The sequence below is a fragment of the Felis catus genome, chromosome X (assembly GCF_018350175.1).
Source record: "Felis catus isolate Fca126 chromosome X, F.catus_Fca126_mat1.0, whole genome shotgun sequence".
Taxonomy (NCBI): Eukaryota; Metazoa; Chordata; class Mammalia; order Carnivora; family Felidae; genus Felis; species Felis catus.
The window spans coordinates 27542373-27568835 of record NC_058386.1 but is presented as its reverse complement, the minus strand read 5'-3'; the positions used below and the strand labels follow the sequence as shown (position 1 = coordinate 27568835).

General features: G+C 37.5%; 1 protein-coding gene across 13 annotated transcripts in view; it reads left to right on the top strand.

Annotated features, from left to right (window-relative positions):
* Window positions 1–26463, top strand: part of DMD (dystrophin) — a 2379610-nt gene that overhangs the window by 1552034 nt on the left and 801113 nt on the right. For all 13 annotated transcript variants that reach the window (XM_045050793.1, XM_045050788.1, XM_045050791.1 and 10 more), the window contains one exon: window positions 5095–5270. In XM_045050793.1, the coding sequence (XP_044906728.1) occupies window positions 5095–5270 (176 nt within the window). The remainder of the gene's footprint in view (window positions 1–5094; window positions 5271–26463) is intronic.

Below are 26463 nucleotides of genomic sequence, written 5' to 3'. Positions count from 1 at the left end.
AGGTCTTCCGCCAGGATGGCATCACCAGTCCACCGACGGGCTAGGTTGCACGTGTACTGTTGCTGAACCTCCTGTATGTTTTCGGTATTTGCCCATTCATGTTGCTTTCATACAAAAATTCATCATCTGATACAAGGTGAAAGATATTGTCTGAAGCTTATTAAAACCCCTAAAAGCAGTGGTGACTATATACTCTAAGAATTAACATGAGAGGCAAACTCATTTAATTTATCTCTGAGAAAAGGACCCGAAACTGTTTTTCAGACTCTTGCTTGAATTCTAGGAACTGACAAAGAGAAAGAGTGGTCATGGTCTTAAGCAAGACAGAAAGAGTAAAGCAAGTAGGTAAAAGGTGATGCATCATATTACTATGAAATTGTGCAGTATAATTCTGTCCAGCCATTTCACAAGTGTTCATAATGATCATATTCTTACGTATTTTCACTTGACCAGTGAATGAACAGAGTCAATGATTAATCTGTCTCAAAGGAAATCTTGAGCAAAATTACAATTAAATCACAGAATTGCATTCTTGACACATCGACGTGTTCAATGAAAATTTGGTTTTCTTTCTTCTGTTTCCCTCGGTCTTGATCTTTTCTCCCAATCACTTTTTTTTATCTCTTCTGTTTTCCTATTCTGCCGAGTTTGTGATATTTTGCCAATTCTTTATCTCCTATGTAGCTTGTCCAATTTGTCATTGTACGATTTCCCGTAACTGCTTCAAAGCTTATTCTTTTTTCTTTATTGGTCATATTTTATGTTCCATTTGTTGTGCTTTCATACAGTTTTGAATAGTTTGGCAAGCATGTATTTTTTTTTAATTTATGCAATGTTTTCATATCAAATGTACTGGCTTCTTTTGCCTCGTATTCTTTCTTCTATAAAAATGTAGCAGTTCCTTCCTTATCTATAATTTCTCTTCCTTTCCCTCAATTGGACCAGACTTGAAGGACTTAAGTGTATATGTCATTTTCTATAATTTCGGAACATTTCTCAATTTAAAAAGCATACAAGAAGTTGAGGATAATGGCGGTAACTCTAAAGCATGTCTCTCCTGTTCACTTGCCCCTTCAACGTGTCTCTTGCCTACTCTCTCTTTAATAGTAAACCTATTTTGTACTCCTTTGTCCCCTTACCTCTAGAGATTCTGATTGAGTCACCTTACGATGGAATTCTGGGCTTTTATATTTTGAAAAAGTTCCCTCGGGAAGTCTGATACGGAATCCTTATTAAGAATGATGCTTTCATATCAGAATCAAAACACAATAAGCTTTCTAACTGTGATGAATAATCCAATAGATTTAATTATGATTTTCTTTCTGTCCCAAACTAAAACTAGATGTTAATTGCCAGAGAAATAGATAAGGATGCCTGTGACAACAGAACATTAGTATGATATCAAAGCTTGGAAATTTCGCTGGTAGTGAATAATTTAGTGCTTAAAATATTTAGAAGCTGTAGAATTAAAATTAATTTGTTTTTCCCTAAGTGAATAAAGTCGATTGAGGTTTTACATTTAATTTGTTAAATCAAATTTTATCTTCTTTGGGCTCAGAGGCTAACTGTAAACCAGCGTGTACCGATTTTTACTTCCTGTTTCCATCCATTATCTGTCTTGGGTTTTATTACTGAAAACCGTCCTCCCGCAGATCAGACCCTGTAAATACCTCTCCTGATTACAAAATCTTCTCACACAAATGCAACAGACTATTTAATGAGCTATTCTTTCACAAAATTAAAAAACCTGAAGGCTCTGATTTGGGACTCTATGTAAATGAGATTTAGATCTAACAATTTTAAATTATTGCTTTATTCTTAGCTATTCAATTCTATCTCTTATCTGGGAAATAGAAACAGTAAAGCCCTTGTTGATTCTACAATTGGGTTGTAAAAGTCACTGTAGCCACCAGCCATGGAGTAGAAGGGCCAAGATCAAAACTGCGTAGCAAGAGGGCTGAGATAGATTCCGAAGCAGCTTTACCTCATAGCGTTCTAAGCCACCATCAGGAATTCTTTGATTACTTAACCACGATTCGGAAGGCATTTAGTCTATCATCTTACTACTCACTGTGGTGTTCCTGGACCGGGAGCATTGACATCCCTGTGAAGCTTGTCAGAAGTCGAGAATTCCAGGCCCTCCACGGGCCCACTGAACCAGAATCGGCAGCTTAACAAGTTCTCTAGGAGATTCTCGTGCCCTTGAAAGTCTGAGACACACTGCCAAGGCGCACATCTAATAGGTATGCCACGCATTTTGTCAAAGTGTTACTAATACATAGGGGCATTGGACACCACTGAAGGTACAAATGAGAGTCTTAATCTTTCTCCTCTACTTCCCTGATTTCTGCCTTTTAGGCAAAAAATTCCCATTTCAGTAGTTGTCCGTGATTGTCAGATCCATCCAGTTCCCAAATCCTGTAGATTCTGCCTTCACAGTGGATTAGGCTTATCCTTTACCTTCTAGTGCATCATCCCAAGTCTAATTTTACCCAACTACCAGTCTCCCAGAATCCTGTCCTCGTATTTTATCTGCGTCCCTGTCTTAGCATTAGCCTCAACTCTGCCTCAGAATTACCCAGAAACACAGCTCTAGCTCGGATACTCCTATACTTAAAACTGAAGTTATTTTCTGTTGCCATTCAAAGAATTGCAAACTCCTCAAGGAAAAACCAAGTCCTCTCTGCCTAGGCCCAAGATACGCCCAGGACTGCCCCTCTCTCTGAACTCCTACTCTCATACAGTGACGCTAAGCCCAGATACATAGTCCTGATCAGATCGTGGAGATTGCACATCGTAGGCCTTGCCTTGTGCTTTTCCCTTGCCCCCCTGACCCTCCATGTTTCTCAAATATACCCATTCTTTACATTTCACAGTCCTCCAGAAGAATCTCCTCCTCACCCTTCCACCAAGACCTTCTCTCTTCTGGTACGTCTTTTATGAGCCTCTTGCTTTCTCTATTGTATGTAGTACAACAAATCATCCTTCACAACTGTGTCTACCCTCATCAGCGAGATGAAATACTGACCAAAACCTAGAATATTGTACTAACGTCTTTGAATCTCTGGGAGGCCCAACTACTGTATTAATACTAATGATACCATGGCAGTGATGAAGCCGAACATTTCCCTTCCTGCTTTCCTCCCCCATTTCCTTCATTTATAGATGCATTCATTCACTCAACAAGTACTCACTGAAACCTCCCATGCGCCAGCTATTGTACTAAGCATTAGGGACACAATCATGAATCGGACACATTCTCGGACTTCCGTGAAAGGATGGTATAATAGGAATATAGTTATAATTTGTTATGAATGAGTGTATCTCTTACTAAGCAAGTAACAGTGAGTGTCGTGTGCGACACTGATATGAATGGGCAGTGAAGAGTGAGATGTAAATAATGGTGCAAAAGCAACTAATTGCAAGCAAACATCACATGTTTACCAGAGCATATCTTATGTACATTTAAGAGAGTACGGGGCTGCCCGGATGGCTCAGTCAGTTGAGCGTCTGACTTCAGCTCAGGTCATGGTCTCACTGCTCGTGAGTTCGAGCCCCACGTCGGGGCTCTGTGCTAACAGCTCGGAGCCTGGAGCCTGCTTCAGAGTCTTCCCAGAGTCTGGTTTTTCTCTCTCTCTGCCCCTCCCCTGCTCACACTCTGTCTCTCTTTCACTCCCTAAAAAATAAATAAACATTAAACATTTTTTTTTAAAAAAGAGAGTATGGTGAGGAAAGCATATGAATAGTTCCATAACTGCACTTTTTTATATTCATTTGAGGCACCATATCCTTGGAATAATGGCCTTGTTGTCATTTTTGCTGATTTATTGAGTCTTTTAACTGTTCAAGTTACACTACCAGAAATTTTTGTATTCAAAATAATACAGAAAAGTAGAAAAAACGGTTTTTGTGTGTGTGGAATAAAACTTAGGAAGATTTGACCCAGTCTCAGAAGACATGCATTCATTCATTTATTCCACAAGTGTGAACTCCGGTTTACTATGTCCTTGGTATTGGCTCAAAAGACAGGGAAATATGAGTATTGTTAGATAATGTGGATCACATATTTCAGGAACATGTTCTGCATACTGACTTTCTGCTATCCGTGTGTAAGGATTTTTGAGTTCTTTCGATGTAAACATGGTAGAGATCTCAAGTTCTCAGACTATTTCATTTTCTAACCTTCAGATTTAGTAATAGACTATTTTAATTGCCTCAAACATTCTGTATGATCTTTTTCTTAAAGGTACAGTGCCATTTTTATGTAATGATAAAAAACATTTTGTTTTTAGGTATATCTGGTTGTACCAGTCTCCTTTCTAATGACACTCCTTTGCCGATACTCTTAAAATTTCATTCAGAGTAAAAAGTAGAAGATATTTAAGCTTAACACCATCAATGACTCATAAAAATGTTCTGGCGGCTATAGATTATTTTTAAATTTATCACTGTACCTTAGGGATTTTTTGATAGGCTGCCCCCAAAAGCAATTAATTCTCAGTTTTAGGTGGTTTTATAATGCAAAATACCTTGATGGAAACAGAATTTGAAATAAATTTCCTTTGAATGTAGCAATGAATTTGTGTTTAAATATCTCCAGAGGTTTTGTTTTGTTTTGTTTTGTTTTGTTTTGTTTTAAAACACTGTGCCTAAACTATGTGTGTTCTTTTTCACCTCTCCTATCGATAGTCATTAAGAAATCCAAATTCTTTTTTCATGTTGAAATTTTACAACACTTCATAGACTGTTAAACATGGAACATCCTTGTGGGGACAAGAAATCGAATTTGCTCTTGAGAAGGTTTCCAACTAATTGATTTGTAGGACATTATAACATCGTCTAGCTGACAAGCTTTACAAATAGAAAAACTGGAGCTGAACTGAGAGGGTGCTTTTTTACTAACACATAAAAGGTGTCTTTCTGTCTTGTAGCCTTTGGATATAGGCATGTCAGTTTCACAGAGAAACTTTCACGTGGAGCTTTTTTATTTCTTTCTCTCCCGGTAGAACTGCATGTGGTAGCACATTGTTAAATCTTTCTCAAACAAAAGGATGTAGGGCTTCATTTTTGTTTCGCCTTTTTGGTATCTTACAGGAACTCCAGGATGGCATCGGGCAGCGGCAAACTGTTGTCAGGATATTGAATGCGACTGGGGAAGAAATAATTCAACAGTCCTCGAAAACAGATGCCAGTATTTTACAAGAAAAACTGGGAAGCCTGAATCTGCGGTGGCAGGAGGTCTGCAAACAGCTGGCAGAGAGAAAAAAGAGGTAGGACGATAGATAAAAATAGGAATTCTAAAATTTTAGCAGAGCTATTTAAGCTGTCTTCTAAAAAAGATTTTGTCAAAGATTGTAACCAGAGTGGGAGGCACCAAGGTTAAGAAGCGCCTCAACACTTAATCAGTAGCAATAATGATTTTTTTTTCTTTTTCTCATATACTGAAACATGTAGCTGTTGTGAGTGAAATAAGCCATACCTTCCTGCTATTTTAAACTTTCAAATTCGTTGTAAATATCACTCACGGTTGGGGCGCCTGGGTGGCTCAGAAGGTTGAGCTTGTGACTTCAGCTCAGGTCATGGTCTCATGGTTTGTGAGTTCAAGCCCCACATCTGGCTCTGTGCTGACAGCTCAGAACCCGGGGCCTGCTTTGGATTCTGTGTCTCCCTCTTTCTCTCCTCCTCCCTGTTCATGCTCTGTCTCCCTGTCTCTCAAACATAAACAAACATTTTTAAAACATTTAACAATAAATAAGTAAATAAATAAATATCACCCATGGTTGTTCAAATATGAATATCTTCAGTATATTCCAATCTTTTTTTAATGTTAATTTATTGATTTATTTTTGAGAGAGAGAGAGAGAGAGCAAAAGAGAGAGAATGAATAGGGGAGGGGAACAGAGAAAGCAAGAGAGAATCCCAAGCAGGGTCAGCATGGAGGGCCACATGGGGCTCCAACCATGAACCATGGGATCCTGATTTGAGCCAAAATCAAGAGTTGGATACTTAACCGATCGAGCCACCCACGTGACCCTGGTATATTCCAATCTTAACAAGCTGAGTTTTATTCATTTTAAAGAAGATGGAGAAAGGAAATTATAAATGACTGTTTTGTAGGAAAGAATGCTATCTGTCTACGCTTTTTAGCAGCTACGAATATGACTATGATGCTAAAAACCAAGATAGTGATATTTACTTTTTAGTTCCACTCCATTTGTTAGTACATGCTTGGCAGAGAGACTTGGGCCACAATAGTCAAACCCAAAGGGGAAAACAAACCTCAGAAAGGTTATTGTTGAATTCAGTCACCTTTTAACTTTCTCTTGGAAGGTCCTGAAAGCACAGAAAAGCCAAATGTATGCTGCCACACTTGGAAGGCGTACATATTTTTATAAATGGGATTTTGTATTATGTTTCCAGTTGTTGATGTTAATGTTGCCTGTTTCATAAGGGAGGACTTGGCCTTTATTTACCAAATGAGACTATTGTTATCAACAATGAAAACTCAGTTCTGTTGCCAAGCTCTTGCTTCATACCTATCATCTACATAATAGGTGGATTTTAATATTCAGAAAGCTAGGGCCACACTTTGATGAACGTCTTTGGTGAGGATGTATTAGAAAGGTTTCAGAATTAGGTCCATTGTCTTTGCCCACCTCCTCTTGGAGCCTTTGCTCCTTTTGCATAATTCAGGAAGTAGAATTCATATTCCTCTGCAAAAGGGATGCATTAGTTCTCACACACACACACACACACACACACACACACACACACACACACAAATCTTGATAAAGTTTAAAAAGAATAGTACTGTCTAAAAACATGGTTATTTTATATTTTGGTTTAGAAAATATTATAATTTTTATATAGATGGCATAAAATAAAGTTCTAAGCTTTGTGGTTAAACTGCTTCCTTGAGAAAATCATATGTTTTTTCCCCACATTGAAATCTCTCTGTTATACACACTACTATACCATTACTTCACTGATACATTTATGGGAGGAGCAGCTTTAAACCTGTATAATATCATTTCGGAACTAAAGTCAGTCCAGTCTAAAATAAGATGTTAACAAACGAAAATATTAAGGAAAATTGAATAACATGCTCTAAAAACGAATAACTTGAATTCATACAGTAGATTAAATGGATTGGAAGATTATTTTTTATTATATTTAAAGTATTGTTTCTCACTTTGTAGTGTCTCTAGTTCATGTATCATTTAAATATGTTAATATTGTTTCTGGTGACAAGTTTTTAAAAATTCAGTTGAAAAAATGATCTGTTACTGACTTCTAAATGAAAATCGGAACTTTTAAATAAAAATAGGGCAATATGCCTGTTACACTAAATAAGCTCTAAAATTGTAGATCCTTCTAAGTTTATAAGAAAGTAGTATATGCTGACTCTGTGGTGAAATATTACACAAATTGTAGGTTAATTACGGCTAGGGATTTGGCTGTAATTGGTTAGAAATCGTTCTCCCATTTAACCATTTTGACCTACATTAAATATTGCACTTTTGTGCTTTAAAAAGTCCAGATCAGCTTCCTGGAGTTTTGTTTTTTTTTCAACTCAGCTTTTAAAGTTGTCTACTTCACGCTACATTTTAAAAATAAATGTTAGCATATTTAAATTTCCACTGAGATCAATTTTGCGGCATACTTCCTGAGGATTTTTGTATCGTTTAAATTTTATGAAATGTAAAAAAGTAATAATATAGAAGTGCCTTTTCTACCAATACACTGACAACTATTTCCAAGCACCCAGTAGCAAATAAAGTAAAAAAAAAAAGTAAAAAAAAAAATTATAAAGAATACGTTAACCTAACAATTGTGGGAGAGTTGTACTCATGAAGCTATTATTAATCAGTGGCATGCTTTCAGTACAGTCCAAGCAGAAGTTAGCAGGAAATGGAAGTTAGGTATTACAGAGGTGAAAAATAAGATGACTATTCAAGTTCACAATGGCATTCCTAGTTTGCAATGGGCTTTTAAACGCAGCTGTTGGACATATTTCATGTTGCCTAGTTCAGGTACCCATATGAAAGAAAGTATACAATTTAAGCAAAAAAAAAAAGTCTGCAAAAACTATCTGGAGCCTTACAGCTACATAATTTTAAACCCTTCTCTTGAAAATGCAAGATATCAGAAATACGAGCAGAAAATTCCCAGAACAAATTCACATATCAGTGGACATCCATTGAGGTTAGTGTATATTGGAATTAAATGAAGTATAGAATACAGTCAATTAAGTATACAATTTAAGATAGAAAATTCACTGTTGCCTCGATTATGTAGCAGAGGAACTGGATAACATCTATAGGTTTAAGCTGGAGAATATAATGAGTTTAACGAAGGCTTAACCACCAAAGTGGACTTTGTAAATGAAGAAGACGCAAATGTAGATTTATCAGCCATAAAGGAAGTCATAGGTTATAACAAAGCAAACCTATATATGAAGATTCTTAAGCCCAGGTCCATGGGTAGAATTCAAGGGGTGCCATGAGCTTGAATGGGAAAAATAAATACCTCTTTGTTTTTGCTAACCTGTAATGGAAATTGAGCATTCCCTTCCATTTTGAAGGAAGGTAACAAACCAGAGTAATACTAGCAGCACCTGTGAGATCACAGGTGTTTTTTAATATTTCAGTAGTGCTGTTATGGATGTCTCAAAGTATTGTTCATGGTTATCACTCTCCATAGCTATACTAGTTATCATATCTTCCACAAGATCTTATGAATGTGTTAATAAGAAACAAGCCCAAGTATTGCTATATCACAATTTTTTTTCTAATAGTTTTATAGCTATATTTCAGTACAACTGACTTTCTTCAGAGTTCTGGGTGTGTTATATTCTGGACTTCAAACATTATTCTGAGAAGGCTCCCAGGCTTCACCAGATTGCCAGAAGGGTCCATGACATAGGCGAAAAAAAAGGATCTTATCTGTATCTAGCCAGCTGTTTATCTGCCCAGACCTCATTATCCTGTACTGTGGTTTCAGTCCTTTTGATGGTGGAGTCACTACCTTCATACACTTTTTTTTTCCGGAATATTCCAGAAGATGTACCAGTCAAGGGAATGTGGGTAGGCAGGCCTTTAAACAATGGGTAGCTGACAACATAAGGAAATCCATTTCACTTAGAATAATACCAGTTGATAAAAGATGGAATGCAAGAGGGCTGCAAGGTGATGGGAAGTAGAATTTCTAAATGGAGGACTCTCCGAATCATAATCCATAGCAATAAAAAATGACCTCAAGAATTTATCTCTCTTTTCCCTGTGGACAAATATGGTATTTCTTCCACCATTGTAGAGATAAGGCAATTATTGTTCTAACAAATACTGAGGAATCAGTTTAATTTAAATATCACCTGATGGAATACATTGCCTGAAATCTTTGTTTTTCCAACTTTTTAATGAAAAATTAGAAGCATATAGAAAAATAGAAAAAAAGTAGCTAACCCATATACCCTCCTCTCCTTCTCCTAAATCCCTAGATTGAGGAGCTAACATCTTGCCATATATGTTTTTTCTCTCTATCTCCCTACCTCCCCTATATGTGCCTTTATTTAATGTAGGGAATTCTCTCTGTCTCTCTCTCTCTGTCTCTCTGTCTCTCTCTCTCTCTCTCTCTCTCTCACACACATACACACACACACTTTTTTTGTTGTTTTAACATTTGTAAGTTATAAACCCCCTTATACTGGACCCCTAGATTCTTCACTATGCATTTCCTTAGAATAATGGCATGCCATCTTGCTTATGCTCAAGAAAATTAAAAATACCATATTATCCTGCCCATAACCAAATTGACCCACTGGTTCAAAAATGTCTTTCATATCATTCTTTGAGGTTTTTTTTTTCATACCAATGTCCCATGATGTTTTATGTATTGCATTTGGTTTTCTAAGAGAGGGGAAAAAATCTTTCTCTTCTACCCTCTTGGTTTCTGTGTCTGGAAACTCCAAGTTAAATTGACAAAAGACACATTAATAGGAGAAAAGGCATGCACATTTTATTTGATGGTAGTGTTTTAATGTGGCATGAAGGGCTTCATAGAAAAGAACTGAAAATGCCAAAGAAGTGGTAGGCCTAAGAGTTATATACCGTTTTAACAAAGAGTGATCAAATTGTAGCAAGGTGACGAGATAAAGGAAAGGCGTGTGGTTTTCTAGGGGGGATAGATTGCAGGAAGTCAAATATATGGGGAAACTAATGCAAGATAAGGATATTTCAGTAGTAAGTAGATTCAAGTCAGTGCTGCAGACTCCAGTGATAAAAAGTCTTCTGCTATTCCTGGTCCAGAAAGAGGAGGGAGAATACCTTCGTGAAGGCCAGGGTATGCCCTGCCTTCAGACAGAAATACACAGGTTGGAGAGCTTTTCCTGTCTCTGCTGTTTCTCAGTTGCCTTCAGCCCCAAATAATCCTTACTCCAAAGTGACATATTGTAGTTTCTTTCTTTTTACTGATATTAACATTTGGAAGAATTTTGTACAATATTGTCAAAAACAAAAACAAAACCAAAACTCACCTTTCTGCATTTATCTGATTTTTTCCCCTTCATTGTGTGATTTAACTTGTTCTCTAGTCTCTGTATTTCTTTTAAAGTGGAAGTTGGGTCTGGATGAGACTTGAAAAGATGCAAGTCAAATGTTTTTGGCAAGAATACTTCTTAAGAATACTTCATAAAAGAGGGAATGTACTTCAGACCCCATCGGGAGGTCATGGTATGAGGTAGTTCCCACTTGTAATGCTGCTAAGTTTGATTACTTGGTTTAGGTGGTGACCATCAGATCCTGAACTGTCAAGTGTCATCTTTTTAAATTAGTAAGTCATCTAATGGCTTCAATATCCTTTGATGGTCCTTCCCTAAGTCGCTACGTTAGGGTTGCATAATGGTGATTTTTCTGAATTCTGACATGATCCTACCAACTGATTTCTTCTATTTAAAAAGAAAAGCTTTCGTTTTTTCCCCTTGATGTCAGTAAGGATTTATGGATTCTTATTTATTCAATATGTTACAGTGAGTTACAGTTATTCCTCTTGTTGATGTTCTCACTGTTATTAAATCTGACCAGTGGGAGCTTGTCCAAGGTTCTGGCTTTAATGTTCCCATGCTCACCTTGTACTTTCCCTGCCCCAGGTTTGGAATCAACCAGTTGTCCAAGAGCCTCTGGTTTCTTTCGGTGGGGAATGGTATATCGAAACCAAAATGTGGGCAGTAACCCTTTCTGAAAGGAAGACGGGCAGTTTTCTGGCATGCAGCCCTAGGGGGAAATGTTTTCACACTGCTTGCAAAAGGACACAAAAATCCCTTTCAGTTCTGCATCAAAGTTCAGAATAAGGCTAGTTGTACTTAAAAGCCCTTATTGTGAAAACTGGGGCTTCACTTTTTGTCATGTAAAATCTGTAACTTCTTACTCATTTCAGTGCTCCTACTTCTGATATTTTGAACCCAAGTTTACCTGCATATAATCTATGCCAGTTTGCCAAGCAAATTAATGGCGTAAATAAGCTAATGGGAGGCATTCCTAAATGTACTTAAGGGAAGAAATTGTTTTTTAAAGACCTGAGTTCATTGTTTGCATGCAAATGGATGCTGTTAATTAGAAATGAGCCTTATCTAATTCATTAAAGTAGGCCTAGTAGGACCTCTTCTTGAAAATCTCTATTAGCAATTCATATTACTCTATGCAGTCTTTGTGAGACAACTGTTTTCTCTTCGTTCGTCTTGGATTTTGTCTCCTGACTAATTCAGGCTCCCCTGACCCAAGTAGCCTTCAGTATAGTACCTTATTTCCTACAAAACGAAACCCTAACATCTTAATAAGATTCAGAAATCTCCTTACAGTGCATCCTATCTCTTCAGTGGACTCAGCATGCACGTGTGACACCAGTGCTGAAAGCCTTCTCAGAAATTCACACTCTGCCCCCGGGATCTTGTCAGCCCTAACTCCAGTCTGTTTGCTCACTTCTTGAACTTCCCTGGTTTCTCCCCACCAGTTTTGATCCTGGCTCACTGCTGAGTCAGCCAGGAGTTTGCGGACTGAGTGCCCACGGGCAGAATCCGGCTTGGAAAGTATGCAGTGTCTTTACACAGGCATTGTTTTTGAAATAATTGCGAACATTTAAACATTGAGAGGCTTCGTATCTTCTAGAAAACAAGGACTCCTGTCTCCTTTTGAAAGTTAGATCTGTCTTTCTCTGTATGGCTTATTTCACTTAGCATCACACTCTCCAGTTCCATCCACGTTGCTACAAAAGGCCATATTTCATTTTTTCTCATTGCCACGTAGAATTCCATTGTGTATATAAACCACAATTTCTTTATCCATTCATCAGTTGAGGGACATTTAGGCTCTTTCCATAATTTGGCTATGGTTTCACTCTTATGTGGATCCTGAGAAACTTAACAGGAACCCATGGGGGAGGGGAAGGAAAAAAAAAAAAAGAGGTTAGAGTGGGAGAGAGCCAAAGCATAAGAGACTCTTAAAAACTGAGAACAAACTGAGGGTTGATGGGGGGTGGGAGGGAGGAGAGGGTGGGTGATGGGTATTGAGGAGGGCACCTTTTGGGATGAGCACTGGGTGTTGTATGGAAACCAATTTGTCAATAAATTTCATATAAAAAAAAAAAAGAAAGTTAGATCTGGCTTTTAGGTGCTCATCCCCACATTCTCTCAAGGCACAGTCAACTGCATCTGAGTCAGAGATGTTTCAGACTTGCTGCTCAAAATGTGGACATCACCTGGGAGGTGCTACGAAATGCAGGATCTGATCAATCATGGTTAGCATTTTAATAAGATTCCCATGCGACTGACATGCGCATTAAAGTTTGAGAAGCACTTGTTTGGGTAAACAGGCCTACTCTTCAGGTCGCAGCGCCTGTCCCACCTCAGTCGTTTACATTAACTGCTTTCCCATAGACATTTGACTTTATAATACTTCATATAGATGCTTATATAATGGTGGCAGTGGTGACAGCACTTAATGTTGCCAGATGTCGTTCCCAGTGTTTGACATAGCTCCAGTAATCTTCATTAACGACTCTGATATCCATCTTTACAGAAGGGCAATTGGGGCACAGATTGCTTTAGCTCTGACCTTGAGTATTCTCTAAGATACACTTCCAGCGTTTGCCCACCCACCCCTCACTGAGCAAGCCCATTCCCTTAACTGGCCACGCTTTGCTGCAAGGGAATAGGACACAGATTCTGTTCTGACCTATCTTTCCAAACATCTTATCCATCATACTCATTATTTGCCGCTTGTGGCTCATGCATAAAATGACCTGAACTTTCTCGTCCTTCAGCTTTTGCAAAAACCATTTACTTTTTGAGATTGAACTGTTTTTCTCATAATCTTCTCTCAAAATCCTACTCATCTTCCAGAACCCACTGTCAGTGCAATTTCCTCAAGAAGTGTTACCTCCTGTCCTCAAGCAGAAGCAATCTGTTCTCTTAAGTTCTTCTTGCTCCTTTTTATAACACATTAGATTTTGTGTGTCTGTCATGCAACATACCCACATGTGTTTCATCTTACTTGGCAAGATTGAAAGCTTCATGAGGGCAAGACAGTACCTTAATCTCCTCTCTAGAGCCCACCGCACTTAGTGGAATATCTAGTACATTGTTGATAACCAGAAAACATTTTCTCGAGTTAAATTGTAAGATTTCTGTATTCACATTGAAATTAAACTAGGATTATAAATCTCTACACTTGACATTGTTACATAGTTTAAAAATAGATGTACAGAGCCAGAATCATTTTTTACATGTTTTTATAATATTAGCACATTTCCGGGGCTCATCTTTAGCTCTGGAAATTGGACTTGATCAATTCTAATCTGAAAGAAGTTGGGATAATAATTCATGTCTTAGGTATTCTCCAGAATTTAAACCTCTTAAGAGACAGATGACTTCAACTTCCGAAGCATTTCTATCAAAAAGAAGCTCTTTGATTCAAATAGTTTGTGCATTTGTTTGCATCATTTTTACTGTATCACAACCAATAAATTCTAGGTGAAATTGTAAGAAATTAGCCTTGAAACTGGGTATTTTTGTTTTCATCCAATCTATAAGCACAAGATGTTTTTCTTGCAATCCATATCATCAAAAAGCTATTTTTTAGACCGATCCAAGAGGATCATACAGATATCATTATCCACAGGTGTCTACGGAAAATCTGGTCTCTTCCCATCTGTTCTCTGATGACTCTTGAAAAGCTTTCAAGGACATTCATAATTCTTCATCAAAAGACTATGAAAAATTAGCTTCATAGTTAATCTTTTTATGTCATATTTTATTCTTTACGACTTGGCAAATGCTAGTGAAACTGACTAGCTGGAGCCAAACATGCTGTCGCATTGGCTGGTACTGACACCATCACTCTCTAAAGATGCACACGTGGACGTGCTTTATTCATGGCCTTCTATGAACTTGTGTGGGCCTGGGGAGGTAGGAGGTAGAATTTGTTACGGAGGACCATCTCTGGGATGGGCCTTGAGGGATCACAGGAGTCAAACGAAGAATGGAGGGATGGACATGCCAGAGAGAAAAAGTGACGTGAGTGAAATCAATGCAACAAGAAATAGTGGGCTACATTGAAGGACTTCATATGGTTTAGAATACAGAAGCTCTCTTAAGTCCCAATTTAAATGTACGCAGCTAATCATCCTGGGCTCTTCATTCTATATGTAAAATCAACTGCCCAATTTTTATTCCAAAGTGAATGCTAGATATTAGTAACCTCTATATGTTCTTGAAAGTTTTTCGAGTAGCCTTATTGGAAGCATGTACCTTGCCCCCATAACTTGAGAATAACATTTCCAGGAGCCAACTGTGTGTTGTTCTCAACGTGTTTAATACAAGTTATTCTTGCTTTTATAATTTTTCTTATTTAATTAAATATTATGCAAACTATTGAAATAAGAATGCAAAGAGAAAGAATTTTGGTTTCTGTGAAAACTAAGTCACGTGCTTTGAAAGACTTGATCAAGATGACCAGGAAAAAAAATGCTGTTCAATTAGATATAGGTGAGGAAAGTATTTAAGATTGGTGGTAGAGGGTAGAAATCACAAAAGTCAGGAAGAATTGTACATTTAGATACTTTGTAATCTCTCTAAGTCTTACTCTGAAGAAACCCAAACTAAAAGTCCTAGATGATAAAATGTGGGAGTGTTTTGTGCAAGAAAGAATGTGCTGAACTTGAGTTCCGTGCTGAACTTGATCCTTACTTCAGGAAAAGTCTTAGACCCCATCCCAAATGAGTGCTCAGATGAACATGGTCTAAAAGAAAAGGAAATGTTGAAATATTTGTAAACAACTTTACCGAATCTGTCCAATTTAATTTTTCCCCCCCAAACTACCTGTACACTAATCATAATCAAGTTTAATAAGAGGGTCTCTCTTGTGTGTCTAAAGTACAAAGTATGGTGTGATGTGAGTAGTCAAGATAGAGCAAGTCATAGAAGATTTGGTATCTCAAACCTTTTTCTGGGGTGGCATAGAAGGACCTTAGTAGGTTTCAAACAGTCAAGATTTGGAACCACATAGGTCCCTATGATAGTTGAGCTCAGGGTGAAATGAAGAGGGTGAGGCTGGCAGCAGGGTGACTCAGGTAATTTTGTAGTCTTTGAAATTAAGGATGAGAAATGTCTGAGCAGAATAAAAGTCATAAAGATGTGACAGATTTAAGATACTCAGTGGATGAAAATAAAATAACTTGGTAATTGACTAGATGAGATGGGGGTGATGAAGGGAGGGCTCTAGGGTGACCCCTTATCCACACGCCTAGGGCTTGGGGAACTGGCTGAATTGAATGCATTAGCTACGATAGGAAATACAAGGGTGAGAACCCAAATAGCAAAAGGGATGCAAATCGGACATACAGACTTCAACTTGGGGTATGATGGGTTTGAGGAGCCTGTGGAACATCCAAAATAATGTGTTCAGAGAACGTGTATTTGGATGTATAAGTCTGAACATCAGGAGGAAGACAACGTTGCTGAACGCACTGAGCCTTTTTTTTTTCTTTTCCTCAATGGAGAGGTGATAGCAATTCCCAGTGAACAAACTCGATGAGATCCCTTTATTAGTTCACTGACTTACTAGCTGGTAAACAAAACAGCTTCCAGGATACATATTAATAAGTGATACTGTGGAGAAGGACTTCAGGTATCATGAAGCCCTTAACTATCATAGATCAGAAGGGTTGGTGAACCAAATTTTGGGAATACAAATTTTGGGAACCCATTGATTACAACAGGCAGGAAAATAAGCTCAAAGTTCCCTTCTTCCTGATTACAGATCAGAAATGTCCCCATGATCCTATATATGTATGGGACACCCCGGTGAAAGAAAGGACGTCTACAAGCATATTTAAAGCATGGATACAGTGTCCAGTGAAACGTGAATGGTCACTATCTAGACAGATGGTACGGGAGACTCTGGAACCTGAGAAATCAGCACAAAGCAGAGCAGGCCTCCTTGCGGTCCTGTAAATTCACTCTCCCTTTAAGGTTATCGCTATCTAAAATGTGTCTCTTGTCCATCTGTATAGCAGCTACACCTGGGAGCCCCCACTTTCTGAAAACAGGGCAGGGGCATCTTGCATTCTTTTCATTTACCTTGTTGCTGAGGGAACTTGTATTGTCTACCCTCAGAGGCTAGCCTGTGAGGCACAGGTGTATTACAAGCAATCATTTCCAAAGTACTTTTTTGTTAGAATTACAAACCTTCATACTACTAAAAAGGAACACAGTATCCATGGGTCAGTGGATTATCTTACTGCACAAAGGAAAACCCAAAGTCCTCAGATAAAAATGTGTTGATCACTTTGATTCCTTCCCTGGATTTAATGTAATTAAAGGATGCTTTAGATGTGTGTGTGACTGTCTTCTTATGTTTTCTTTAACAAGTCCCTGCTCTTTTACTAATTCTCAATTGTGACAGTGTGGCTATTAGTATAAATCTAAAATTATCACAGTAAGCTGTTTTCCACATTGGTTAATAGGAGTTAAGATTTTTTTTCTCTACTATTATAAATATGTTTCTAAAACCCCTTTCGATAATGGAAAACACCCCGGGGCACCTGGGTGGTTCAGTCGGTTGAACGTCTCACTCTTGATTTCAGCTCAGGCCATGATCTCATGGTCCATGTGTTCAAGCCCCACATTGGGCTGTGCACTAACAGCGTGGAGCCTGCTTGGGATTCTCTCTCTCCCTCTTTCTCTGCCCCTCCCCTGCACATGCTCGCTCTCGCTCTCTCTCTCTCTCTCTCTCAAAATATAAAAATAAGCATTTTAAAAAAATAAATAAAAAATAAAATAAAATGGAAAACACCCTACATGTGTGAGCTGCTAATCAAATAATTTTTCACTTCCTATTATAATGGAGAATGTATAACTATCTCCTTGTTTTTAGTAGAAGGTCTTATCTCTGATTTCACAGGAAGCTGGCCCCCATTGATTATTCTCTGACCCCCAAATGCACACAAGCCTCAGCGTATCCTCACCCTATCTCTCCTGTCTTCCTACCCCTGACCAAGTAAACATTTTTAGCTCCCAGATTAAAAAATAAATTACAAATATTCCTTTCATAATGTTCTCCACTGAACCTGTCAGAGTTCTTAGCTGTGAATAACAGAATCCAGCTCTGCTTCATATAAGCAGAAGTCAACTTTATAAGAGGGATAAAGACTTGCTCCCATTGCCAAGGAGTAGAGTAGAACACCAACTCAAAAATGGGAAGAAACCAAAGGAGAGGTTCAGTTTCAGGAACTATACAGCCCAAGTCACACCTTGAGACTGCATGCTCTCATAGACCACGCCAGCTCTGCAGACAGGGGGTGAAGAATCCCGTTGGTACTGAAAATAATTAGAAATGGTACCTTGGAGTTGTCACTCGTTCCAGATCCGCAAGCTGAACTTCCTCCATTTGATTCCATACTGGTCTTGGAATTCCCCTCACATATGCAGGGTATGCAGATTCTGAGCAACCAAAGGTGAGAAGGGTCTCTTGCTTCGCTTTCCTAGTTATTATTCCCATTTAAATTCTTCTCTTCATAGTCACCAATGTTAAAATTGCATGTTCTCTATTATCTTATTTGGGTTGTTTGATTTTTTTTGTCTTCGTCTCCACCAGTACTCTGGAAATACCTTTGCCAAGACCATCAATGATCTCTTATAGTTAAAGCCACTGGACAGATCTCAGTCCTCGTGTAGGCCACCTGGCATTAACTGATCACTTTCTATCTTAGCACTTTGTCCTACCTTGCCTTCTGTGTCATTAATTTCATCTGATTTTATTCCTACATTTCTTCATAATTCCCTTTTTAATTGCATTCCTTTCACCTGACCCTTAAGTCCTGATGTTTCCAAGTGGCCTTTCCTCAACCTTATCTTCTTAATCTATATACTTTCCCTGGTTGTTACCCATGGCCACAGATGTTAGCTCTCCCTGTATCAATTAGAATCAAATCCAGAGGTGAACAAAAATAAATACAGTGCTTGAAATAAGATAGAAATGGATCCATCTATCCTGTGTAAAAGTAATCTGCAACTAGGCAGGCTGGCACCGTTGCTCTATGATGTCAGAGACAAAGGTTCCTTCTGTCTCAGAAATCTGCCGTCCCATGGCGAGGCCCTTATCTTCACGATCCAAGATGACTGTTAGCTCTCCAGATATCACATCTGCTTTTCAGGCTGCAGGCTTTTAGGGGACTACACAACACTCTTGGCTTACATCGTATTAGCCAGCATTGATTCTCATGACCACATTCTTTGAGCTGGGCAGCTAAACATTGGGTTTCTGTTATAGAGAAGAAGAGAAGAATGGATCATAGAGTATCCAGATGAGTAGTCTGTGGCATAATCACTTATTTTATGTTGGATCCTAAACGTAATGCTCACCTCAATATGTGTTGCCAGATTACACCTACAAATCTAGCCTCTAATCAGGCATTTCCTCTTCGATGTCTGGAAGCCACCTCAAAAATCACTATATCCAACACTGAATATATTCTGTTCTTTCAAGAATCTACTGTGAGTGCAGTCTCCATCTATGCACTTGCCCAAGCTAGACACTTGGAAGTTACAAGAGTTAATGTTAATAATGCTCAGTTTTGCGTGCTTATGCTACAGAATGGTCTTTAAGAGTTTTACAGAGGTTTCCCCCCTTAATCATCACAACTCAGCTTTAAAGATCTTTTGTGCTCATCCTCTCACCTGGCTGTGACATGGTAAGCAACGGATGGAAAGCGGTATTCTTAGGTCCATTTTACAAGTTATCAAATTGCAGCTCAAAAAGATGAAGATTGTTGGCCAAGGCTAATCAAAGTTATGGAAAGATTAAGAACTAAATATCAGTGATTCTGACCCCAAACCCATGCCTTTTCCATTATGATCATTGTTACCTAAGTAAACAAAACAATGGATAAGGATAGCAGGGACAAGACAAATGAATGAGTGTTCCCCACTACCTGGATTACCTCTCCCTCAGCCAATTAATGAGACCGGAGGCAGTATTTTCCCAGATTTGTGCTTCCTCCAGTATCTAAAGATAATATTCTCTTTGATGTATTATGAATTTTTAATGAGGTAGGATTTGGATAATTAGTAAAGAAGGAAGGCTAGAGAAGACTAAGGCAAAGTAGCTAAAGAGGCAGAGTTGATCTGCAAAATAAAAAGGGTAAGAGAATCCTTGAATATGTATTTTGTTTGTGGCGTTTCAGAACTTGCAAGATTCTGAAGCAGTTGATAGAAATGAAAAGAAATGAAAATTCTAGAATTTCCTGTTGTTGAACATATTGTTGCCCATTATGAATCAAGAAATGTGAATTAAGATGAGAATTATTGTTCAGCAATCTTTTGTTGCTAGAGTTGGCTTTTGTGGATGTAGCTCAGTGGAGAATATAGGTCATATTTTTGTTAGGTTTACATGTGAGCACCAAACTCTCCCCTTATGAATCAATAGATGATTTTTTTTTAATGATCAGAGCGTAACCAGGACAAAAATAGCTTGTTTTCTGATATGTTTGGTATTTTCTTGCCAATTAACCTTTCTGCTGGACGGTGGAAACTAAGTAATTAGGGCTGGAGAGTGGCAGTAATCCCCGATGCTCCTACTTGTGTCTATTTCCTTTGGAAGTAAATAGTACTTTTGTGTTTATATTTTTACTTTGCTTTTTTGTTTGGCAAGATACTTACCTAAACTATATGAGCCTCATTTTACTCATTAGAAAAATAAGAAGATAGTGCATATCTTATAGAATTGCTGCAATGGTAAGTGATAATGTAAATAAATTGGGTATTCCTGTGCCTGACATTTGATTAGGGCTTAAAAATCCGTTTCTGGGAAAAGGACTTCTGGGATAGTGAAGTGAGTAGCTCAACACATCTACTTCCCAAAACAACAATAAAACTGGGCAAAATATTTCATGATTCTGGAGATCAAAGGCATACTCATAATTGGAAAGCTATTATTTATGGAAAACTTTTAAGCTTTGAAACAGAACAGTGGAAATCTGTGGTGTTTTTGTCTAGCTGTTTCCACTCCACGCTCCCAGCTTGGTCAGCATAGTTGTTACATCGAGGTAGTATAACACATGAAAGCCAGCAGCTTCGCTGCCCAAGGGGCTGGCTTTATGTGAAGCCAAACGTATAAAACCCCATGCCCAGAAGCACAGGGACAGTAGACACGTAGGTGGCAAATGAATGAGCCATCTAGCGACTTAGCTGTCCTAAAGTGGCCATCTTAATTAGGGCAAACAATTGAATGGAAAAGTAGCCAAACGTTTAATTTTTCAGGGATTGATGAAAAATGAGACTGTCATAAAGGGCTGGACAATCTCCATATATCTGCTGTAGGATGACTTCACAGCTGAACTTTGAATAAATTCCCCAACCTACATACAGACCCAGTGACAAAAATTGGAACTTTTACTGACTCCAACTGTTTGAGTTCAACTCTTGACCTCATTGCCTAATGACAACTAAGTTCTCCTGGTCTCCAGGAAGCTAGGCGTATTTTTTTTTCTAAACAGAGAAGGGATGTCTGCAGTCACACACTAGGGGGAAACATTCCACAGATATTGCCTAGGTAAGTTATTAAAACCCTAATAACAACAACACTGATGTGGAGGGGAATCTGGAGCTCCTTCAATATATTAAAATGTTGAATTTTTCTAGAAAAATAGTGGTACATGCAAAGAAACAGGGAATTATGTATTATACTTGGGGAGGAAAAGCAAGCAACAGAAATTGTCTCTGAGTTGGTCCAGATGTTAGACTTATCAGATAGAGACTTCAAAGCTCCTACTATGAATACTTTTAGGAACTTGAAGAAAATCGTGTTTAAATAATGAAAGTATGATGACAAGGGCATAAATAGAGACTATCAACAGAGTTCCACATTATAAGAAAAATAAAATTCTGGGATTGAAAAGTACCATTTTAAAAATTGGGGTACCTTAGTGGTTCAGTCAGTTAAGTGTCCGACTTGGGCTCAGGTGATGATCTCACGGTTTATGAGCGTGAGCATCATGTCAGGCTCTGCACTGACAGCTCAGAGCCTGCTTCAGATTCTTGGTCTCCCTCTCCCTCTGCCTCTCTGTCTCTCAAAAATAAATACATAAACAATAAGCAAACAAATAAATCCATCCAAAATGGCTCAAGAGCAAATTCAAGATGGGAGAAGAAAGAATCTATAAACTTGAAGATAAATAGAAATTGTCCAATCTGCAGAACAAAGTGAAAAAAGAGTGGGAAAAAAATGACCAGAAACTCAGAACGGTAAGAAAACACCAAGTGTATCAATGCAGATCCCAGAAAGAAAAGAAGGATATAGGAGCAGAAAAATTATTTGAAGATGTAATGGTCATACTTTTCGTAAATGCAGTGAAGTTGAACAAACCCCAAACAAAATAGACTCAAAGGGACAAATGCTCAGAGACATCAGGGTCATGCTATTAAAATACAACCACGGATGTAAAAATCTTGAAAACAGTCAAAGAAAAATGACTCCTTCCATACAGGAAGCATGACTTGATTAGCAGATAACTTCTTAATATTAACATTGAAGCCCAGAGTCAGTGTGTTGATCTAGTCAAAGTGCTGAAAGAAAAAAAAAAGCTGTCAACCAAGAATTTTAGATAAAGTAGAACCGTTGTTTAGAAATGAAAATGAATAAAGACTTGCTCCAAAAATCAGGATATTTCTTTCTCATTGTCCTGACTCTTGAGAAAAAAAAAATGAAAGGAACTCCTTCAGGCTGAAAGCAGTGATATTATTCAGTAACTCAAATGTACGTGAACAAATGAAAAGCAACAGAATTAGTAAATATGCATGGAAATATAAAAGAATGTACAAACATAGATGTATATAGGCTTTTCTTTCAGGCATATTTTTGCATAAAACAATTTTATCGCCCTATTTTTGTGTCATTATGTATAGATACAATGAACATGATGACAAATAGCACAAAGGAGGAGGGAAAATGGAGCTTATCAGAGCAAAGTTTCTATACTTTACCAGAATTAGTTGTTTTTCTGGCTTTATTGAGGTTTGCTTGACAAATTGTGCATATTTAAGATGCAAAATGTGATATTTTCTTACAAGTATACCTCGTGTACTCGTTAGGACAATCGAGCTAATTAACATATCTGTCACCTCCTGTAGGTACCATTTGTCTACGTGTGGTGAAAGCACTTAACATCTACTCTTAGCAAATTTTGAGTTTGGAATACATTATTATTAACTATGGTTATCATGCTGTACATTAGATCCCCCAAACCTACTCATCTTATTACTGTAACTTTATACGCAGTTACCACCATCTCCCCATTTCCCTCACCCGCCACCCTTGACAACCATCATTCTTCTCCCCGTTTCTCTGAATTTGACGTTCTTTCAGATTCTACATACAAATGAGATCATACAATATTCGTCTTCCTGTGTCTGACTTATTTCGCTTACCACAGTGTCCTAAGTACATTCACAGTAGCACAAATGGAAGAATTTCTCTCAAGGGTGAATAATATTCCATTGTGTGTGTGTGTGTGTGTGTGTGTGTGTGTGTGTGTGTGTGTGTGAGAGATACTGTCTTTGTCCATTCATCCACTGATGAACGCTTAAGTTGCTTCTGTATTTTGGTTACCGTGAATAATACTGCAGTGAATATGAGAGTGCAGATATTTCTTCAAGACAGTGATTTCATTTCCTTTGGATAAATACCCAGAAGTGGGATTACTGAATCATATGCTAGTTCTATTTTTAACCTTTTGAGGAACATCCATAGTGTTTTCCATAGTAAACGTACTAATTTATATTCCCTCCAACAGTGTGCGAGAGTTCCCTTTTCTTCATATGCCTGCCAATATTTGTAATCTCTTGGTTTTTTTTTTTTGATGATAGCCAATCTAATGGGAGTAAGTTACATTAGTAGATCTGAAGTATACTATGATAAAGAGATGTGTTTGTAAACTTTAGATCAACCCCTAGGAAATTAACCTTATGCTTTAAAAGTAAACAGAGGAATTAGATTTGTACACCAAAAATAACTATTTAACAAAAGAATGTGGTAAACACTGTGAGACATATAAAAAGATATGAGACGGGGTACCTGGGTGGCTCAGTTGATTAAATGTCCGACTTCACCTCAGGTCATGATCTCACGGTTCATGGGTTCAAGCCTCGCATTGGACTTTGCTGACGGCTCGGGGCCTGGAGTCTGCTTCAGATTCTGTGTTTCCCTCTCTCTCTCTCAAACATAAATGAACATTAAAAAATTAAAAACAAAGACATGAGACAAATAAAAAAGAGCAAAATAGCGATTTAAATAGAACTACATCAATAGCCACATTAAATGTGAAGATATTAAGCATTCCAATTAAGATATTTCATGCTGGATTTTTTAAAAGAACTAACTATATTCTGTCTAAAAAAAAATGCTTCAGAGCCAAAGACACATACACTTTGAAAGTAAAAAAAAATGGAGAAAGATATATAGATAGTATCCATAAGAAAAATAAAATGGTGATATTAATGCCAGATAGACTTTAAGGTAAAACATGTTACTAGTGCTAAAAAAAGGACATTTGTGATTACAAAATGGTCACTTCATCGGAAGACATAACCACAAACCCCACAATTTATGATGCAGAAATTAACAGAATGCAAATGTGAAATAAACAATTAAACAACAATTATTAGAGATTTAATACCTCAGTCTCAATATTTGGTCAACCAATTGGACAGAAAATCAGCAATGATATAGAAGACCAACTCTATCAACTAACTTGATCTGACATTTATAGAATGTCTCCACCAAAGGACAGAATACATATTCTTTTCTGCATTTTAATTGAGGTATACTTAATATACAGTGTTATATTAGTTTCAGGTGTACAATAGAATGATTCAACAATTCTATCCATTACTCAGTGCTCATCACGAGAAGTGTACTCTTAATCCCCTTTATCTATTTCATTCATCTCCCTAACCCACCTCCCCTCTGGCAACCACCAGTTTGGTTTTTATATTTAAGAGTCTACTTGTTTCAAAATACCTTTTCTTTGAAAGTGCCCATGGTATATTCTCAAGGATAGACCATATGGTAGGTCACAAAACAAATCGCAGTTAATTTTAAAGGATTGAATTCATTAAAATCATATTGTGTTAACATATAAGAATTAAGTTAGAATGTAACAACGGAAGGAAATCTGGGAGATACCAAACTCTTTGGAAATTAAACAACACCTAAATAATCCATGAATCAAAAGAGATATCACAAGGGGAATTAGAAAATATAAAAGCACATGTCAACATTTATGGTACACGGTTAAAACAGTGTTCATAGGAAAATTTAAAACTTTAAACACTTATGTTAGAAAAGGTTAAAATTCTCAAATCAGTAACTCAAGCTTTTACCTTAAGAAACTAGAAAAAAAAAAGCAATCTAAATCCAAAGGAAATAATGATGACTAGAGCAGAAATCCATAAAATATAAAGAAGAATAGAGAGAATCAATGAAAACTAACATTAATGTTTGGAAAAATTTTGAAAATGGCAAAGCTTTAGTTAGATTGACCAAGAAAAAAAAAAAGAAGTCTAAAGTTACCAAAATATCAAGGAAAGAGAGGACATCACTACCAACCCTATTGAAGCTAGGACTAGAAGGTAGTCCTATAAACAACTTTATACCACAATTTCTCCAAATTACACAAAATGGTAAAAATCCTAGAAAGATATAAATTACTAAAATAGATTCAAAAAAAGTAGAAAATCTGAATAGACCTAATACAAGTACAGAAACTAATGATTGTAAATCTTCTGACAAAAGAAGCCTCATTAGAGATGATTTACTCATGACCTTTCAAAAAAAAAATCTCTTTTAAATACCAATCCATCACAAATCCTTTCGGAAAAAAAGCAGAGGAGGGAACTTCCAATTCATTCTATAACACCAGCATTACTCTGATCTAAACTATACAAAGATATTATAATAAAAAATTAATAGAACAACATCCCTCATAAACATAAACACAAAATTTCTTAACAAAAATTTAGGAAACTGAATCCAGAGTATGTGAAAAAGATTACATATGTGAAGGGGCTCCTGGGTGGCTCAGTTGGTTGAGTGCCTGACTCATGATTTCAGAGCAGGTCACGATCCCAGGCTCATGGGATCGAGCCATGTGCCAGGCTCCTTGTTGAGGCATGGAGCCTGCTAAAGATTCATTCTCCCTCTCTCTCCGTCTCTCGCTCTCTTGCTCTCTCGCTCTCTCGCTCTCACTTTCTCTCTCACTTTCTCTCTCTCCCTCTGCCTCTTTCCCACTCTCCCCCACTTAAGCATGCTTTCACTCTCTCTCTCTAAAAGAAAAGAAAAAAAGATTACACACCATGTGACATTTATTCCAGGAATGCAAAGTTGGTTTAACATCAAAAATAATTATTGTAGCATACCATAAGGGCAAAAACCAAATGATCATGTAAATGGATGTAGAAAAAGCATTTGGTAAAACCTAACACCTAGTTATGCTACAAATTTTCAGGAAATAAGAAAGCTTCCTTAACATGGTAAAGGTCGTGTATGAAATACCAATGGCTAACTAACATCATTCATAGTGGTGAAAGGGTGAATATTTTCACCTTCAGGTCAAGAATAAGACAAAGATATCTACCTTTAATACGTCAACATTCAACACTGTACTGGAGTTTAAATCAAAGAAAGATGGAGGAAGGCAGGAAGGTGTAGCGATGGAACACCGAACTCTCTATGTTTACTAAAAGCCATTAAATTATACACCTACCATAGGTGAGCTTTATGGTATATAAATTTATACTTGAATAAACCTGAAAAAAGAAATGGTTGAGAATGAGAAAATAGAGAATCAACACATTTGGCAATAAACTCGTAATTGTTGAATCTTGATTACAGATAATCCGAGCTCATCATGCTACTA